This window comes from Vulpes vulpes, chromosome 8 (assembly GCF_048418805.1).
Source record: "Vulpes vulpes isolate BD-2025 chromosome 8, VulVul3, whole genome shotgun sequence".
Lineage (NCBI taxonomy): Eukaryota > Metazoa > Chordata > Mammalia > Carnivora > Canidae > Vulpes > Vulpes vulpes.
The window spans coordinates 35803921-35821629 of record NC_132787.1 but is presented as its reverse complement, the minus strand read 5'-3'; the positions used below and the strand labels follow the sequence as shown (position 1 = coordinate 35821629).

General features: G+C 35.2%; 1 protein-coding gene across 2 annotated transcripts; it reads left to right on the top strand.

The window, feature by feature from the left end:
* The first annotated feature begins 2607 nt into the window (after positions 1–2607).
* Positions 2608–16052, top strand: CLEC2D (C-type lectin domain family 2 member D). Of its 2 annotated transcripts, none has more exons than XM_025995607.2 (6): positions 2608–2765; positions 4633–4746; positions 9529–9716; positions 12698–12801; positions 14596–14740; positions 15660–16052. In XM_025995607.2, the coding sequence occupies exons 1-6, from the start codon at positions 2705–2707 to the stop codon at positions 15684–15686; spliced, it is 639 nt and encodes a 212-aa protein (XP_025851392.1). In that variant the 5' UTR covers positions 2608–2704; the 3' UTR covers positions 15687–16052. The 2 variants fall into 2 exon arrangements, with proteins under 2 accessions (XP_025851392.1, XP_072622147.1); XM_072766046.1 differs by having other exon boundaries at positions 2608–2780.
* The last annotated feature ends 1657 nt before the right edge of the window (positions 16053–17709 follow it).

Genomic DNA, 17709 nt, shown 5'->3' with positions numbered 1-17709 from the left:
TCTTATGCTATAAACAAAGATAAAAAAAAAACAAAGATAAACTGAAAATGGTTGAAAGATCTAAATGTGAGACAAGAATCCATCAAAATCCTAGAGGAGAACACAGGCAACACCTTTTTTGAACTTGGCCACAGCAATTTCTTGCAAGATACATCTATGAAGGCAAGGGGAAAAATGAACTATTGGACTTAATCCAGATAAAAAGCTTCTGCACAGCAGGAGAAACAGTCAACAAAACTAAAAGACAACCTACAGAATGGGAGAAGATATTTGCAACGACGTATCAGATAAAGGGCCGGTATCCAAGATCTATAAAGAACTTCTTAAACTCAACACCCAAGAAACAAACAATCTAATCATGAAACAGGCAAAAGTCATGAACAGAAATCTCACAGAGGAAGACATAGACATGGCCAACAAGCACATGAGAAAATGCTCCGCATCACTGGCCATCAGGGAAATACAAAACAAAACTACAATGAGATACCACCTCACACCAGTGAGAATGGCAAAAATTAACAAGATGGGAAACAACAAATGTTGGAGAGGATGTGGAGAAAGAGGAACCCTCCTGCACTGTTGGTGGGAATGCAAATCAATACAGCCACTGGAAAACAGTGTGGAGGTTTCTCAAGAAGTTACAAATAGAGCTACCCTATGACCCAGCAATTGCACTGCTGGGGATTTACCCCAAAGACACTGATGTATTGAAATGCCAGGACATCTGCACCCCAATGTTCATTGCAGCAATGTCCCCAGTATCCAAACTGTGAAAGGAGCCATGATATCCTTTGACAGATGAATGGGTGAAGATGTGGTCTATATACAATGGAATATTACTCAGCCATCAGAAAAGACAAATACCCACCATTTGCTTTGATGTGTTTGGAACTGGAGGGTATATATGGTGAGTGAAATAAGTCAGTCAGAAAATCACAGTGATCATATGGTTTCACTCATACGTGGAATATAAGAAATAGTAAAAGGGGTTATAAGGGAAAGGAGGGGAACTGATTGGGAAAAATTAGAGAGGCAGACAGACCATGAGAGACTCTTACTAACTCTGGGAAACAAAGGGCAGTGGAAGGGGATGTGGGTGGGGGCATGGGGTAATTGGGTACAGGCACTAAGGAAGACACTTGATGAAATGAGCACTGGGTGTTATACTATATGTTGGCAAATGGAATTTAAATTAAAAAATGTTTAAAAAAAACACTTAAAATATGGTGTCAGCTCTTAGACATGCTTCACAAGGAAGTGGACAGGATCTTAGTTTTTAGAAGTCATGAAATTCATAGTTTAACATAGATCCCTTGTGTTAATTAGAAAGTTATTTTCTCACATTTCACCCTTCACAGTTTGTGTTCTAGGCATCTTAAAAATCAGGAGTCTCCCAACTATCCTCATGTTCTCTTCTCTGAAGGCATAGATGAACACAGTTCTTTTCAACTGAATCACTCTGCCATTTCAGCCTCACAGTTTCATTCATCATCATGACTAACATAACTAATTTTTCTGCTTCATTTTTTTACAATAAGGAGCTGTTTCAGAAATAGGTTTTCTGAGTGTATGATTGACTCACCAATGTCACAGGAGTCAACATTTGACCTTTACTGACTACTGACTAGTAGTAGTAAAACTCTACTTTAAAGTAGTTCCTGGGGATACCTGGGTGGTGCAGTGGTTTAGCGCCTGCCTTTGGCCCAGGGCGCGATCCTGGAGACCAGGGATCGAATCCCACACGTCGGGCTCCCGGTGCATGGAGCCTGCTTCTCCCTCTGCCTGTGTTTCTGCCTTTCTCTCTCTCTCTCTCTCTCTCTCTCTCTCTCTCTCTGTGCGACTATCATAAATAAATAAATAAATAAAAATTAAAAAATAAAGTAGTTCCTAAGTTAGAACCTTTAATCATGGAGTCTGTCAGTAACTGTGAATTTAGACATTTTAGTCCTTACTCAAGGACTAAATAAAATGAAAGTAAAAATATCATGGTGACAACAAACTGTAGTTTTATATTATCACACCATGATAATAATAGCAAAAGTATTGTTATTAGTTCTGCCATTTGTGTAGGAATTCCAAGGTAATGTGAAATTTATCATTTTCTGTCCTCTTTGACAAGAAAATCATGGAGAATGCAAAAAGGATAAACCTGAAAATTTATATTTACTTTTGTAGATGGTAATACAAGTTGAGAGATACCAAGTTTATGCTGAGAACTAGAAGAGGATTTAAACAAAACAAAACAAAACAAAACACCACAAGAGAAACCTCTTTTCAAGAATTGGAGAGTTTTCAGGGTAACTAGAAGAGCAGCAAAGATTCTGGAATTTTTTTTTTAAGGAGGATGAGCTCTTGGGAATAGGTTTTAATTTGAGATTAGGATTACTGTTCTTTTACTTGCCTAAAATTCACTGCCTCCGAGGACCAACTGCCTCATTCTTACAATAATTTCTCACCTTCTTTGCATAATTCACGAGTATTCTCTATCTCACACCAAAGCTGAGCTAGCTATAATGACTTTTTTAAAAATTATTTTATCTTCTTGCCATTTGCCTAACCAAACTAGTTTCTCTTTCTTAAACGCCTGCAAGCGAAACAAAATCTTCTGTTACACAGGAAATTGTAGCCAGAATGTGACCTTTTGTCTCACTCAGGAGCTCAAACCGCCTGCTGAGCGGTTTTTTTTGTAAAAACTGGTCTCAGAATGCATGACAGCACTGGAGTGGAGGAAAATTTTGTACCAGTTGACTTGCTGGCAACCCCAAGTAAGAAGCTGGACTGTATGTAATGAATGTGGGAACTAAGGTGGTAAGGTTATAGCAGTGATGCTATCTGGTTTCTGCACATGAAAAATGGCTAAGTCTTTTAAAGTGTTTTCAAGGATAAGAGATGAAATGCTAGAGGATATAAATTAATTTATAATATGCGTAAAAATATGCAGATACTTAAGTGCACTTGTAACAAGTAAGGAGAGAGAACTATTAGAGAAAGATATAAAAGAATAGGGTCAGGTTAAATTTATGATTGAGAATAAAAGTGTAAAAATGTCACTGAAACACATTAATATTTTATTATTAATATATTTATAATGATTTATCAATAAGCTAATAAATAGTAAAATTAAAATATTAATTTAAAAATTAAATTATGAAATTAAAATAAGTAAATATGAATAAAAATTAATTTTACTAAGGGGTGTTAAATGACTTCAGTTATTTCTTCATTCATTTGGTATTTTGAGTATTTCTAACAGCTGCTTTAAAGTATATGTCAGATAATTCTAACATCTGTGTCATCTCAGCATTGGCTTCTTTTGATTGTCTTTTCCTATGGAAGTTGAATTTTCATGATTTTTCATATGTTTAATAATTTGGACTGTATTCTGGACATTTTAAAGTAATATTTTGTTGTGAGACTTTTGACTTTATATAAATTTTTGAAGTACTATTATGTTTTTACCTGGCAATTATTCTGGCTAGGTTTAAGAATTCTGTAGGCTTTGATTCCAAAGTCATCTCACTTGTTGGTTCACATCTTTTCCGTGTATGTGTCAACCATTGGTCAATCTGGGAAACATTAATGAAAAGCTTTCTAGTGTGGATAGAATGTTGGAGAAAAATATGCCTGTTTAGCCAAGAACACCTCTAGATGAAGCAGCTAAAAGTGTGTGTGGTAGCCAAGAGATGGAGTCAGAAGACAGTTCCAATGGTAAAATTTACAAGAGGTTTTAGATAAGTAGGGTGGTTTGAGATACAACACAAATGTAGAAAATTTTACAAAACAAATATACAGCTTAATGAATTATTCTAAGGTGAGCATCCTTGTTAAATACTATCTTTGTCAGGGGAGAACACTTGCTATCCAGCTCAGAAGCCCTCCAGGTATTCCCTTGAATCACACTAAACTGACTTTTATGAGAATCATTTTCTCACTTTATTTTTATTTATTTATTTTTTAAATATTTTAATTTATTTATTCATGAGAGACAGAGAGAGAGAGAGAGAGAGAGAGAGAGAGAGAGAGGCAGAGACACAAGCAGAGGGAGAAGCAGGCTCCACGCAGGGAGCCCGAAGTGGGACTCCATCCTGGGTCTCCAGGATCAGGCTCTGGGCCGAAGACCGCGCTAAACCGCTGAGCCACCCGGGCTGCCCTTTACTTTGATTTTTTAAAAAAAGCTTTGTAAGTCCCTTTTAATCAAAAGATTCCTCCATGATGGCTTTTTAAAATTTGTTTTTCACTCCTTTCTTTAAGATTCAAAATAATTTATTATGTAGAATTTCCAACAGTCTGAAATTTGTTGATTTTATTCCTTTTTAATTGACATGATTTTCTCTCTTGTATTTCTATTAATTTGGTCTCTGGATCTGGAAGTTAATGAGATTTGCAATTAGGTTTCAGTAGCAAAACTGTTCATGGGTTCTGTCTTAATATCAATTTTAACTTCTGTAAACAATTAAACTCCAGAGACAAAATTGTAAATTCACAAAATAACAAGCCAATTGTCCCCTCTAGTGAAAAGGAATGAAGTGGAAGTAACATTTTGATAGTTAATGCTTCTAGTAGTCTGAAGTCTGTTCTGTATTTAATGTAAACAAAACTGAAAACATGTTTTCAATATATTTTTTTCCCCAGATTACCTGTCTTCAAAAAAGCATTCTATTAACATTAACCGGAATCGAATCTTGGTTATACTCATACTCATACCTCTGATAGTTACAGTGCTTGGACTTATAACAGGTTTGTTAGGTAAGTGAATTGTAATCTTTCTTCATCTAGAGAAGTCCACTTTCCAAAAGAAGAGAGAATTTACTGATGATTTTCCTGTTCCTAATGATTTTTTTATTTCACCAGTTGAGTTAAATTCTAATAAACTTATAAGTGGGTTCTAAGAATTTTTTTAGGATTTTATTTATTTATTCATGAGACACAGAGCATGAGAGAGAGAGGCAGAGACACAGGCAGAGGGAGAAGCAGCTCCACATGCAGGGAACCCGATGTGGGACTTGATCCTGGGACTCCAGGACCACGCCCTGGGCTGAGCCACCCAGGGATCCCCGGGTTCTAAGATTTTAATTGTGTAATATAGAAGTCATATTTTTGCAAGCTTAATAGAATTACCAGAGTCTGCAGAAGGTAGAACCTAGCTGCCAATTATATTGTGCTTTAATTTATGTTATTGCTAGGGCTTTTATTATGTATTTTTACTATATATATATATACATACGTGTATTATATATTCATATATATTTTATTTATAAACATTTATATATTTTGTATATTTATATATATACACAATTTACTCTCAAATTACATTTTCTTTTAAAATTTTTTCTTTAGATTAAGGATATATGGGTTATAATTGACATATGACATTATATTAGTTTTAGGAGTGTAATATAATTGAAATTACATTTTCAATTAAAATTACTCAAAGGTAATGTATGTAGATCTTAATGGAGGACACATCAAAATAGAGCTGTAGAAGCTGATTGTGTATGATTTATGACATTGTGTTTATGCTTAGATATTGGCCAAGAATTCAGTAATTTTTAAGCAATATATTAATGAGGATATAAACTGAGATGATATTTTAAAGAAGCGAGGAACACAAAAACATGGTGGTTATAAAATATAAACTTCTTTGACCTTTCAGTAATCCTATCACTTGTGAATAGGACTGTGGGGCTGCTATTTTCCATTATTCTCTACAATGCCATTGACTTCTGTAAGATGTCACTATCAAGCCAGGATTTCCCAAAAGGAAGGAAAAGGGTACATTGAGGAGGGACGGTCTTTTAAGGTCTAGGACAGAAAGTGGCATACAACCCGTTCACTCAAGTTTCATTTATGAAAACTTAGTAAGAAAGCCACACAGAAATGAAAAGGAAAAAAAAAAAAAGAAATGAAAAGGAATCTGGGAAATGTGATTTGCTCAGGTTCTATTAAATTATTATGGAATAAGAAGAAAACAGAAATTTAAAATCTTCGCATAATCTGCAATACAGACTATATCCTTTCAGATATTCCTTCAATGTTTCAGGCTTTGTGGGAGTGTTTATTTTTCTTTTATATTTTGAATTGTGGTAAAATATACATAACAAAAAAATTACCACTTTATTTTTAAGTGTGCAATTCAGTGGCATTAAATACATTTCAAGTATTATCTAACCACAACCACTATTCAGTTCTAGAACTTTTTCATCATCCCAGCAGATACTCTGTACCAGATAAACAGTAGTATGTACCTATTGCCCCCTTGCCTTAGCCCTCCTAACCATCATTCTAATTTATATATTTATGAAGTAACCTTTTCCAGATACTCCTCTGAGTGGAATCATACGATGTTTCTCTTTGTATGTTTGGCTTATTTCACTTACCATAATGTTTTAAAAACTCCTCCATTTTTTAGGTTTTAGATTAGAAAAATTAGATTTTTAAAATTAGATTAAAAAATTAGATTTTTATGGCTTTTCAAGGCCAAAAGATTTTTAAAATTAGATAAAAAAATTAGATTTTTATGGCTTTTCAAGGCCAAAAAATATCCCAGTGCAAGTACAAATGATGTATTATTTATCCATTCATTGATGAACATTTATGTTGTTTCACCTTTTTGTAATATTGTGAATAATGCTGCTATGAATATTGGTGTACAATATCTAAGTCTGGTTTCAGTTCTTTTGGGTCTATATGTAGAAGTTGAATTGCTGGGTCATATGGTAATTCCATGTTCAACTTTTTGAGAAAATATCAAACTGTTTTCACAGTGGTTGTACTATTTTACATTTCCATCTGCAACACACAGTGGTTCCAGTTTTTCCACATCTTCACCAACTTTATTTTCCTTCCTTCTTTTTGTAATTGCCATCCTAGCGGGAGTGAAATTTTGTCTCCTTATGGTTTGAGTTTGCATTTCCCTAATAATTGATTAGGGAGCTTGAGTATTTTTTTGATGTCGGATTTAGCCATCTTCCTTGGAGAAATGACTATTCAAATCCTTTGCCCATTTTTAAAAATTGGGTTGTTTGTTTTTTGTTGCTTAGTGGTAAGAATTCTTTATGTATTCTGAATATTAATCCCTTATTATATATGATTTTAAAATATTTTCCCTGTTCCGTGGGTTGCCTTTTCATGCTGTTGATGGATATCATTTGAGGCAGAGAATTTTTTTTTATTTAATATAATCTAGTTTATCTATTGGTTCTTTGTTGCCTGTGTTTTGGTTGTCATATCCATTCTTCCATTTTTTCCTGTCTTTTTCAAGATTATTTTGGATATTCAGAGACACATATGATTCCATATAAATCTTATAATAAAATTTTCTATTTTTGCAAACATTACTATTGGACTTTTTTTCTTTACCTGCCTAGAAGAGTAAGGTTTTTGTTTTTGTTTTTGTTTTTTTGTATTTTTTTTTATTAGAGTTTGATTTGCCAACATATAGTATAATACCCAATGCTCATCCCATCAAGTGCCCCCCTCAGTGCCCATCACCCAGTCACTCCATCCTCCTACCCACCACCCCTCCACTACTCCTCCTTATTCATTTCCCAGAGTTAGGAGTCTCTAATGTTCTGTCACCCTCTCTGATTTTTCCCACTCATTTTCTCTCCTTTCTCCTATAATCCCTTTCATATTTTTTATATTCCCCGTATGAGTGAAACCACATAATGTTTGTCCTTCTCCCATTGACTTACTTCACTCAGCATAGTACCCTCCAGTTCCATCCATGTCAAAGCAAATGTGGGTATTCGTCATTTCTAATGGCTGAGTAATATTCCATTGTATACATAGACTACATCGTCTTTATCCATTCATCTTTCGATGGACACCGAGGCTCCTTCCACAGTTTGGCTATTGTGGACATTGCTGCTATAAACATCAGGGTGCAGGTGTCCCGGCATTTCCCTGCATCTGTATCTTTGGGGTAAATCCCCAGCAGTACAATTGCTGGGTCGTAGGGTAGCTCTATTTTTAACCCTTTGAGGAACCTCCACACAGTTTTCCAGAGTGGCTGCACCAGTTCACATTCCCACCCTAATCCATCAAAATCCTGGAGCAGAACTCAGGCCACACACTTTTTGAACTCGGCCACAGCAACTTCTTGAAAGATACGTCTATGAAGGCAAGGGAAACAAAAGAAAAAATGAACTATTGGGACTTCATCAAGATAAAAAGCTTCTGCACAGCAGAAGAAACAGTCAACAAAACTAAAAGACAACCTACAGAATGGGAGAAGATATTTGCAAATGACATATCAGATAAAGGACTAGTATCCAAGATCTATAAAGAACTTATTAAACTCAACACCCAAGAAACAAACAATCCAATTATGAAATAGGCAGAAGACATGAGCAGAAATTTCATCAAAGTAGGCATACACATGGCCAACAAGCACATGAGAAAATGCTCCGCATCACTTGCCATCAGGGAAACACAAATCACTGGACTTTTGATAGGGATGGCACCCAATCTGTAGATCTCTCTGGGAAGTTTTGCCATCTTAACAATGATAAGTCTAATGCATGACCATTAGATGTCTTTCCATTTATTTGTATTTTTTTAAATTTCCTTTAGTATTGTTTTATAGTTTTCAGTGTACAAGTATTTAGTTTCCTTTGTGAGGTTTATTCCTAGTTATTTTATCCTTTTTGATGCTGTAATAATGGAATTGTTTTCTTAATTTCCTTTTGCATTGTTCATCACTGATATATACAAATAGAACTGATATTTCTGGTTTGATTTTGTATCCTGCAATTTGCTAAATTTGTTTACTAGTTTTAACATGTTTTTGGTGGAATTTTTAGGGATTTCTACATATAGGATCATGTTGTTAGTGAATGGAGATAATTTTACTTCTCCCTTTCCAATCTAGGTGTCTTTTATATATCTATATCTATATTTATATCCATATATTTTTTGCTGAATTGTTCTGGCTAAAATTTCCAATAATATATTGCACAGAAGTGGTGAAAGTGGGCATCCTTGTCAGCTTCAAAATATAGAAGGTCTCACAAAATTTCCTTAGTAGAAGGAAGATCCTTAGTAGAAGGAAACTCAGGGTAAAATTATGTCTTTTGTCCTCTTGGGACTATTTAGACATGGATCTGACTATTTCATCTTAAGAAACTTTATTCAAAAAGATATCTATACGTTGCCCCTCATTTTATTTAGGAAAGTAGCTAGAGCTCTTGAACTATCTCTTCTCTGAGGCTGATAAAATCTTGCTATCGAGGTACCTAATATTTTAAGAAAAGTTTTCAAACATTGTTGAAATCCAAGTTAAACAGGTATATAGCCCAGAGTTTAAGGTATTATGAATTCTTTTTTCAATTCATCCACTAAGGCATTAGTTGACTCTCAGCTTTGACATTTGCTGTGTAATATATGCAGTGACTTTCAGGATTCTGTTCCTAATTTGAAAAATAAGGATAACACATTTAGTATTTCACATGACTATTGAAAAGTGTATTAGAAAGCACTTGGTAATATATATAGAAAAATATATCAATAAGTTGTTTTTATTTTTAGTACCTAGAAGAAAATTGCATGAAATATCATCATCAGAGTGTTTTGAAGCTGCATGCCCAGAAAGCTGGATTGGTTTCCAAAGAAAGTGTTTCTATTTTTCTGATGACATCAAAAATTGGACGTTTAGCCAGAGGTTTTGTGACTCATATGGTGCTGATCTTGTTCAGATTGAAACCCTCCTGGAACTGGTAAGAAAATAGTTCTGTCTAGAATAAAATAATTGCCCCCTCCAATGTAGTATGTAATTCTTTGTGAGAATGTCTAAAATACAGGTTTAGGGGATCCCTGGGTGGCGCAGCGGTTTAGCACCTGCCTTTGGCCCTGGGCGCGATCCTGGAGACCAGGGATCGAATCCCACGTCGGGCTCCCGGTGCATGGAGCCTGCTTCCCCCTCTGCCTATGTCTCTGCCTCTCTCTCTCTGTGTGACTATCATAAAATAAAAATAATAAAATAATAAAATAAAATAAAATACAGGTTTAGATGCCTGCCTAGACATTGATTTTTAACATAAGGAGAGAAAACCCAGCAGATGCTACATTCTGCAGTGGGCTATCCACAGTTACCTTAACATTCATAGCAGGAAGGTGGCCAGAGAGCAGGCCCATGCTTTCTTTGACTTATGAGCAAGAATTGTGCAAATAGAATTTAAAATTAGAGAGGGAAATGTAATTTTCAATTTGTATGAAGTTAACATTGTTTCAAAATGAACCAGGCAGGAATGATCTTAGAGAAGGTGGCAGAGTAGAAAGCTCCAGGAATCTCTACCAAAACATCAATTGAATTGGCAGAAACTCTCTAACATAACTGATTTGGAACTCTGGAGTCTTGCAGCATCCAAGGGATAACTTAATGAAAGGTTAGTAAATTTCACTTATTCTCAGTGAATTTTGGCCTCCTCACTCAGTGTTCACCATTCTCTATACCTTATCATGGCTAGAAGCCATGAAGACTTCTGGCCATTTTTCTGGTAAAGCTTGCTGGAGCCAGGATGGCCAATAAGAACATTATTATTCAAATATTGTGGTTATGTGTTATTATTTTTGAGTGCTGCTTTTCATTACTGAGGGACAGATACAGAGGTGGGCTGGCATTTTTTTCTTCAACTCCTGCCAACTGAAGTGATTTCCAAAGGATTTAAATAAACAATACTTGTTTTTTTCTTCTCCTTTTGGGAGCCAGACATTTAAGAAGATCTTTGGCAGGTAACTGGATGACCATAGAAATAATAAAATAAACATTCAGTGATGACACATGGTAGGGAATACACAAAATTTTGCAAAATTATTTGGAAAAGTTACAAACAGATGGCTCCATATCTCAATAATCAAAATTCAACAATCTCTGAAGAAAAGAATTATATTTCCATTGTTAGCATAATTAAAAATTCATAATGTCCAGTTTTGAGCAAAGAATTTACAAAACATACAGAGAAATAGGAAGGCATAGCTCATTCACAGGGAGACATATCTGACAGAGAACATTCCTGAGGGAGCCAGATATTGGAAATATTAGTCAAAGATGTAAAATCTACTGTCTTAAATATATTAAATGAGCTAAAGAAAACCATAGACAGGAAAAGTAAAAGAAATCAGGAAAATGATATATCATTAAAGAGGTAGAATATCAATAAATATCAATTTCAATAAAGAGGTAGAAGTTATTAAAGGAAACGAAATAGAAATTCTGGAGCTAAAAAGTACAATAATTGAAATAAAAAACTCACTAGAGGAGTCAAAAGCCTATTTGACAGGAAGAAGAAAGGATCAGCAAACTTGAAGATAAGACAATGGACAGTATCCTGTTTGGGAATAGATTCATGATTCCACTTTCAATACGGATAAAACAATCAGAGAGTAGAACAATGAGGAAATAGAAATCTTGAACAATTCTAGAAACCAATTAAACCTAAAGACATTCAGAATGCTCCTCCCAACAACAGAATACATATTCTTCTCAAGTGCAAATGGAACATTTTTCAGTATAAAACATATGATAGGCCACAAAAAAAGTTAATATATTTGAAAAGATTGAAATCATATAAAGCTCCTTTTACAATCACAATGTAATGAAACCAAAAATCCACAACAGAAGGAAAATTGGAAAATTCACAAATATGTAGAAATTAATTCACTATTAAACATCCAGTGAACAAGGAAGAAATCACAAAAGAAAATAGAAAATACTTTGAGACAAATAAAATAAAAACATAACATGCCAAGTTTATGATATGTGGTAGAAGAAATACTAAGAGGGAAATTTATAGCTGTAAATGCATACCTCAAAGAAAAAAAGAGAAGTGGGCAGCCCGGATGGCTCAGCGGTTAGTGCCGCCTTCCACCCAGGGCATTATCCTGGAGACCCGGGGTCGAGTCCCACGTCAGGCTCCCTGCATGGTGCCTGCTTCTCCCTTTGCCTGTGTCTCTGCCTCTCTCTGCCTCTCTCTCTCTGTCTCTGTGTCTCTCATGAATAAATAAAATCTTTAAAAAAAAAAGAGAGAGAAGTATCTAAAATCAATATCCCAACTGTATACCTCAAGGTAAAACAAAAACCAATATCATCTTTACGACTTTAAAAGAGTAAAAATTTCCCTAAGATGTCACTAAATCCACTAATCATAAAGGAAAATCATACATTTAATTATACTGAAATTAATACTTGCCATCAGAAAAAGATGCTCTAAGTGTAGACCAAGAAATGTGGCATGGAAAACTAGTCTGTAGTGCTGGTGTGAGCATAATTTGTTACAATAACATCATAAAAGAGTTTGGTGTCATTTGGTAAAATTGACAATAAGCATTCACTGTGTCCTAATAATTTATTCCAGGACAAGTGCCAAGAATGTCAGAACAGCATTTATAACAACTTCAAACTTGAAATAAGACTAGTGGAAACTGATCATAGAATAGAGGAACAGGTTGTGGAATAGAGTGTAAAGTGGCATTATGCTGAATTGAAAGTAAACAAGTTATCAACAATTTCTCTGTTTTAATATTTAAGTGTGATGTTACTATTAGTACATCTATTCTCTATGTGTTATTAAACAATACAAAATTAAAAAGAAGAAAACTATGAGAGTTAAGAATATAGTAGAGAAGCAACACTACTTCTGGGAGAGGCCAGATAATGACAGGTTAATGCATATAATCTTTTTTTTTTCTTTTCTGAAAGAATTTCCTATTGAGGTATAAAGGCCCCTATGACCACTGGATTGGGCTCAGCAGAGATTTAGGCCAACCATGGAAATGGGTAAATGGCACTGAATGGCCCAACTGGTAAGTTCTGAAAAATATGATAGCAGTATTTGTATTTGAATTTCCTCTTTGCATGAAACCAAATGAGTTCTTCATTTATATGCTCTAAACGTTTTTATTTTAAGATTAGTTATGATGGAATCAAGTGAAAAGTTGTAAGTTTCAGAGGTTTTGCAAGCTCCCCCAGCCAAATATAAAATCTATCATATGTGGCATAGTAGAATGGTAAACTTGACTCCAGCCTCATCTGTGTAATTTGCCAACTCTTTCACTTTGAAAAAACTACATACTATCTTTAAGACTGTTGCTTACGTCTACAACAAAATTAATTGTACTTGCTCGATTGCTCTCACAGGGTTGATATGAGAACCAGAGATTTTGTTTTTTTGTTTTTTTTTTTTGTTTTTTTTTTTAATTTTTATTTATTCATGATAGTCACAGATTGAGAGAGAGAGAGGCAGAGACACAGGCAGAGGGAGAAGCAGGCTCCATGCACCGGGAGCCTGATGTGGGATTCGATCCCGGTCTCCAGGATCGCGCCCTGGGCCAAAGGCAAGCGCCAAACCACTGCGCCACCCAGGGATCCCAGAACCAGAGATTTTGATGTATATGACTGTACTGTTTAAATGTTAAAATCTTTTATAAATGCAAGTTAAATTACTATATTAAACCATAACTGCATCAATCCTCAGCCATTTTCATAGAGATGAGTGATGGTAATGGCATCTATTATTTGTAAGATCATAATCATAATGTCTAGGACAAGTACAGTTTGGCATTGTCAAATTCAATCCCATTCATATACCTATTGGATTTTTATATTACTGGAAGAGTTCTGGATAATGCTGAAAGACTTGGATTTAGACAATTTCAATAAATGTTTTCTTATCCGAGGACACGAGGAGGTTTTGAAATGTTGCTTTACGAGGTTATGAAAAATAATCAGCTTTGGAAATATCACTTTATTTGCTGCAAAGGGCCAGTGGTAGTTTTGAAAACTAGATCTTACCTACTAGCTTTTTTTTTTTTATCTTGGACAGACACTAAGTTTTAGGAATTAGAACTTATATTTATACAGTGTTGTATGTGTAGTGCCTAGCACGTTGTGGATACTTGGTAAATATTTAGGATTAACTTTTACTTTGTCCTTTCTAATACTGAAATAGTAATGTTTACATTATCTAATTCTCTAAATGTTTAAAGGAGCAAGTATATTGTTAACTATTCAGTTGGAAATTGTTCATCACTATAGAGGTGAAAAGTATATTTATTACATGCTAGCATGTTTTAAGCATAGGCAAAGCATGTCACACTATAGCAATTTCAAACAGTACAGAGGAAAAACTTAGAGTCTAAATTCTGACCCAGCTGTCTGTGTCAGGCCATTTAAATCCTGATAAATAGTACAGGAGAAAATCAGGGCCTAACAACAACAACAACAAGAACAAACAACAATAAAATTACCTGTAACATAGGAACATTTCTTTTCTGTGCTCTTTCCCAAAGTGAAGAAAGTGTGAATAGCATGTGTCCTGTATTTTCATCAATTTAGTTATGAATCCTAGTTTTACTTGTTATCGAATCTTAGAAAAATCTGTTGTTTTTTTATTTTTATTATTTTTTTTATAAAAAATGATATATATCTCAGAAGGTAAGTTTAAATTTTAAAGAGATGGTATGTGTAATGAATTTTTTTGTAATGAATTTTATATTTAGAAGCTGATTTAATGTTAATTTCTTTATATTTTTATCTTTATCCTCTCTGCTTTTGAAGAGATATCTGGTGGCAAACTGATTCTGCTTCTTCCATTGCAGTTTTCCTATCAGAGGAGGTGGAGAGTGTGCCTATTTGAATGACAAAGGTGCCAGTAGCGCTAGGCACTACACGGAGAGGAAGTGGATTTGTTCCAAACCAGACATATATGCCCAGATGAAGAGGCAAACTCTATCTGATCTTCAGGTAGTCATTGGGATGTATCACTAAATGTATTTATACAATCTAGTTTGACCCACTTTATTGCAAATTGCAAGATTTCATTTTCTTATGGCTGAATAATATTCTAAAAATTCAATTTTTAAAAAAGATTGTATTTATTTATTCATGAGAAACAGTGAGAGAGAAAGAGAGAGAGAGGCAGAGGAAGAAGTAGCTCCATGCAGGTTGCCTGACTGTGGGGCTCAATCCCAGGACTCCAGGATCACACCTTGGGCTAAAGGCAGGCAGCATGGCCCATTTCAAAAGTTCATGGTTAAGATTGCTTTGGCTATTTGGGGTCTTTTGTGGTTCCCTACAAATTTTGGATTGCTTGTTCTATCTCCATGAAAAATTCTGGTGGCATTTTTGATAAGGATTGCATTAAATGTGTAGATTGCTTGGGTAGTATAGACATTTTAGCCATTTTTGTTTTTCCCATCCATGAGCATGGAATGGTTTTCCATTTCTTAGTGTCTTCCTCAATTTCTTTCATAAGTGTTCTATAGTTTTCAGAGCAGAGATATTTTATATCTTTGGTTAGGTTTATTCCTAGGTATCTATAACATCAAGCTGATACATGAAGTGTGATATTTTGCACCTTCAAAAAGTTTAGAAGAAGAGAATTTCTAATACCCAAAACTAGTATTGAGAGACTAAAAAAACTGATGAATGTAAAATTGTACTATAATATGTAAGAAATACCAGAAATAGTAAACTCTGGGGAAGAAAATTGTACTATAAAATTGTACTACAATATGAAAGAAATACCAAAAAATACCAAAATACCAAAAAATACCAAACTCTGGGGAAGAAAAAAAATCACAGTTGGGAAAAGGTTTCACTTTTTTTATAGTACTGTATTGATGATCTTTTTTTAAAATTTTTAAAAATTTATTTATGATAGTCACACAGAAAGAGGCAGAAGACATAGGCAGAGGGAGAAGCAGGCTCCATGCACCGGGAGCCCAACGTGGGACTCAATCCCTGGTCTCCAGGATCACGCCCCAGGCCAAAGGCAAGCGCTAAACCGCTGCACCACCCAGGGATCCCTGTATTGATGATCTTCTTACAAACATGGAAGGAACTTAAGTGTCCATCAATCGATGAAAGGATAATGATGATGTGGTATATGTTTCCATATTGTTGTAAATAGAACGATTCATTCTTTTTTATGACTCATGTATACCACATATAAAACAAAACATTAATAATTATCAAAAATATATTAACACATATTAAGAATAAATTATTAGTTAACTAATAAAACGAAAAATAAAATTTTCTTTTTTTTAATAAATTAATTTTTTATTGGTCTTCAATTTACCAACATATAGAATAACACCCAGTGCTCATCCCATCAAGTGCCCCCCTCAGTGCCCATCACCCATTCACCCCAACCCCCCGCCGCCCTCCCCTTCCACCACCCCTGGTTCGTTTCCCCGATTTAGGAGTCTTTTTCTTCTCCCTTCTCTTATATTCCCTTTCACGGTCATTTATATTCTCCAAATGAATGAGAACATACACTGTTTGTCCTTCTCCAATTGACTTACTTCACTCAGTATAATACCCTCCAGTTCCATCCATGTTGAAGCAAATGGTGGGTATTTGTCGTTTCTAATGGCTGAGTAATATTCCATTGTATACATAAACCACATCTTCTTTATCCATTCATCTTTCGATGGACACTGAGGCTCCTTCCACAGTTTGGCTATTGTGGACATTGCTGCTAGAAACATCGGGGTGCAGGTGTCCCCGCATTTCATTGCATCTGAATCTTTGGGGTAAATCCCCAACAGTGCAATTGCTGGGTCGTAGGGCAGGTCTATTTTTAACTCTTTGAGGAACCTCCACACAGTTTTCCAGAGTGGCTGCACCAGTTCACATTCCCACCAACAGTGTAAGAGGGTTCCGTTTTCTCCGCAACCTCTCCAACATTTGTTGTTTCCTGCCTTGTGAATTTTCCCCATTCTCACTGGTGTGAGGTGGTATCTCATTGTGGTTTTGATTTGTATTTCCCTGAGGGCAAGTGATGCAGAGCATTTTCTCATGTGCGTGTTGGCCATGTCTATGTCTTCCTCTGTGAGTTTTCTCTTCATGTCTTGCTCACTTCATGATTGGATTGTTTGTTTCTTTGCTGTTGAGTTTAAGAAGTTCTTTATAGATCTTGGAAACTAGCCCTTTATCTGATATGTCATTTGCAAATATCTTCTCCCATTCTGTAGGTTGTCTTTTAGTTTTGTTGACTGTATCCTTTGCTGTGCAAAAGCTTTTTATCTTGATGAAGTCCCAATAGTTCATTTTTGCTTTTGTTTCTTTTGCCTTCGTGGATGTATCTTGCAAGAAGTTACTGTGGCTGAGTTCAAAAAGGGTGTTGCCTGTGTTCTCCTCTAGAATTTTGATGGAATCTTGTCTCACATTTAGATCTTTCACCCATTTTGAGTTTATCTTTGTGTATGGTGAAAGAGAGTGGTCCAGTTTCATTCTTCTGCATGTGGATGTCCAATTTTCCCAGCACCATTTATTGAAGAGACTGTCTTTCTTCCAATGGATAGTCTTTCCTCCTTTATCGAATATTAGTTGACCATTATTAGTTGAGGGTCCACTTCTGGGTTCTCCATTCTGTTCCATTGATCTATGTGTCTGTTTTTGTGCCAGTACCACAGTGTCTTGATGACCACAGCTTTGTAGTATAACCTGAAATCTGGCATTGTGATGCCCCCAGATATGGTTTTCTTTTTTAAAATTCCACTGGCTATTTGAAGTCTTCTCTGATTCCACACAAATATTAAAATAATTTGTTCCAACTCTCTGAAGAAAGTCCATGGTATTTTGATAGGGATTGCATTAAACGTGTAAATTTCCCTGGGTAGCATTGACATTTTCACAATATTAATTCTGCCAATCCATGAGCATGGAATATTTTTCCATCTCTTTGTGTCTTCCTCAATTTCTTT

Excerpts from the sequence above, each read along its gene's own strand:
- CLEC2D (XM_072766046.1), top strand. The coding sequence starts at position 2,705 with ATGCATGACAGCACTGGAGTGGAGGAAAATTTTGTACCAGTTGACTTG. Across the intron at positions 2,781-4,632 it reads CCCAAGTAAGAAGCTGGACT|ATTACCTGTCTTCAAAAAAG; the intron begins GTATGTAATGAA and ends TTTTTTCCCCAG. Across the intron at positions 9,717-12,697 it reads TTGAAACCCTCCTGGAACTG|AATTTCCTATTGAGGTATAA; the intron begins GTAAGAAAATAG and ends CTTTTCTGAAAG.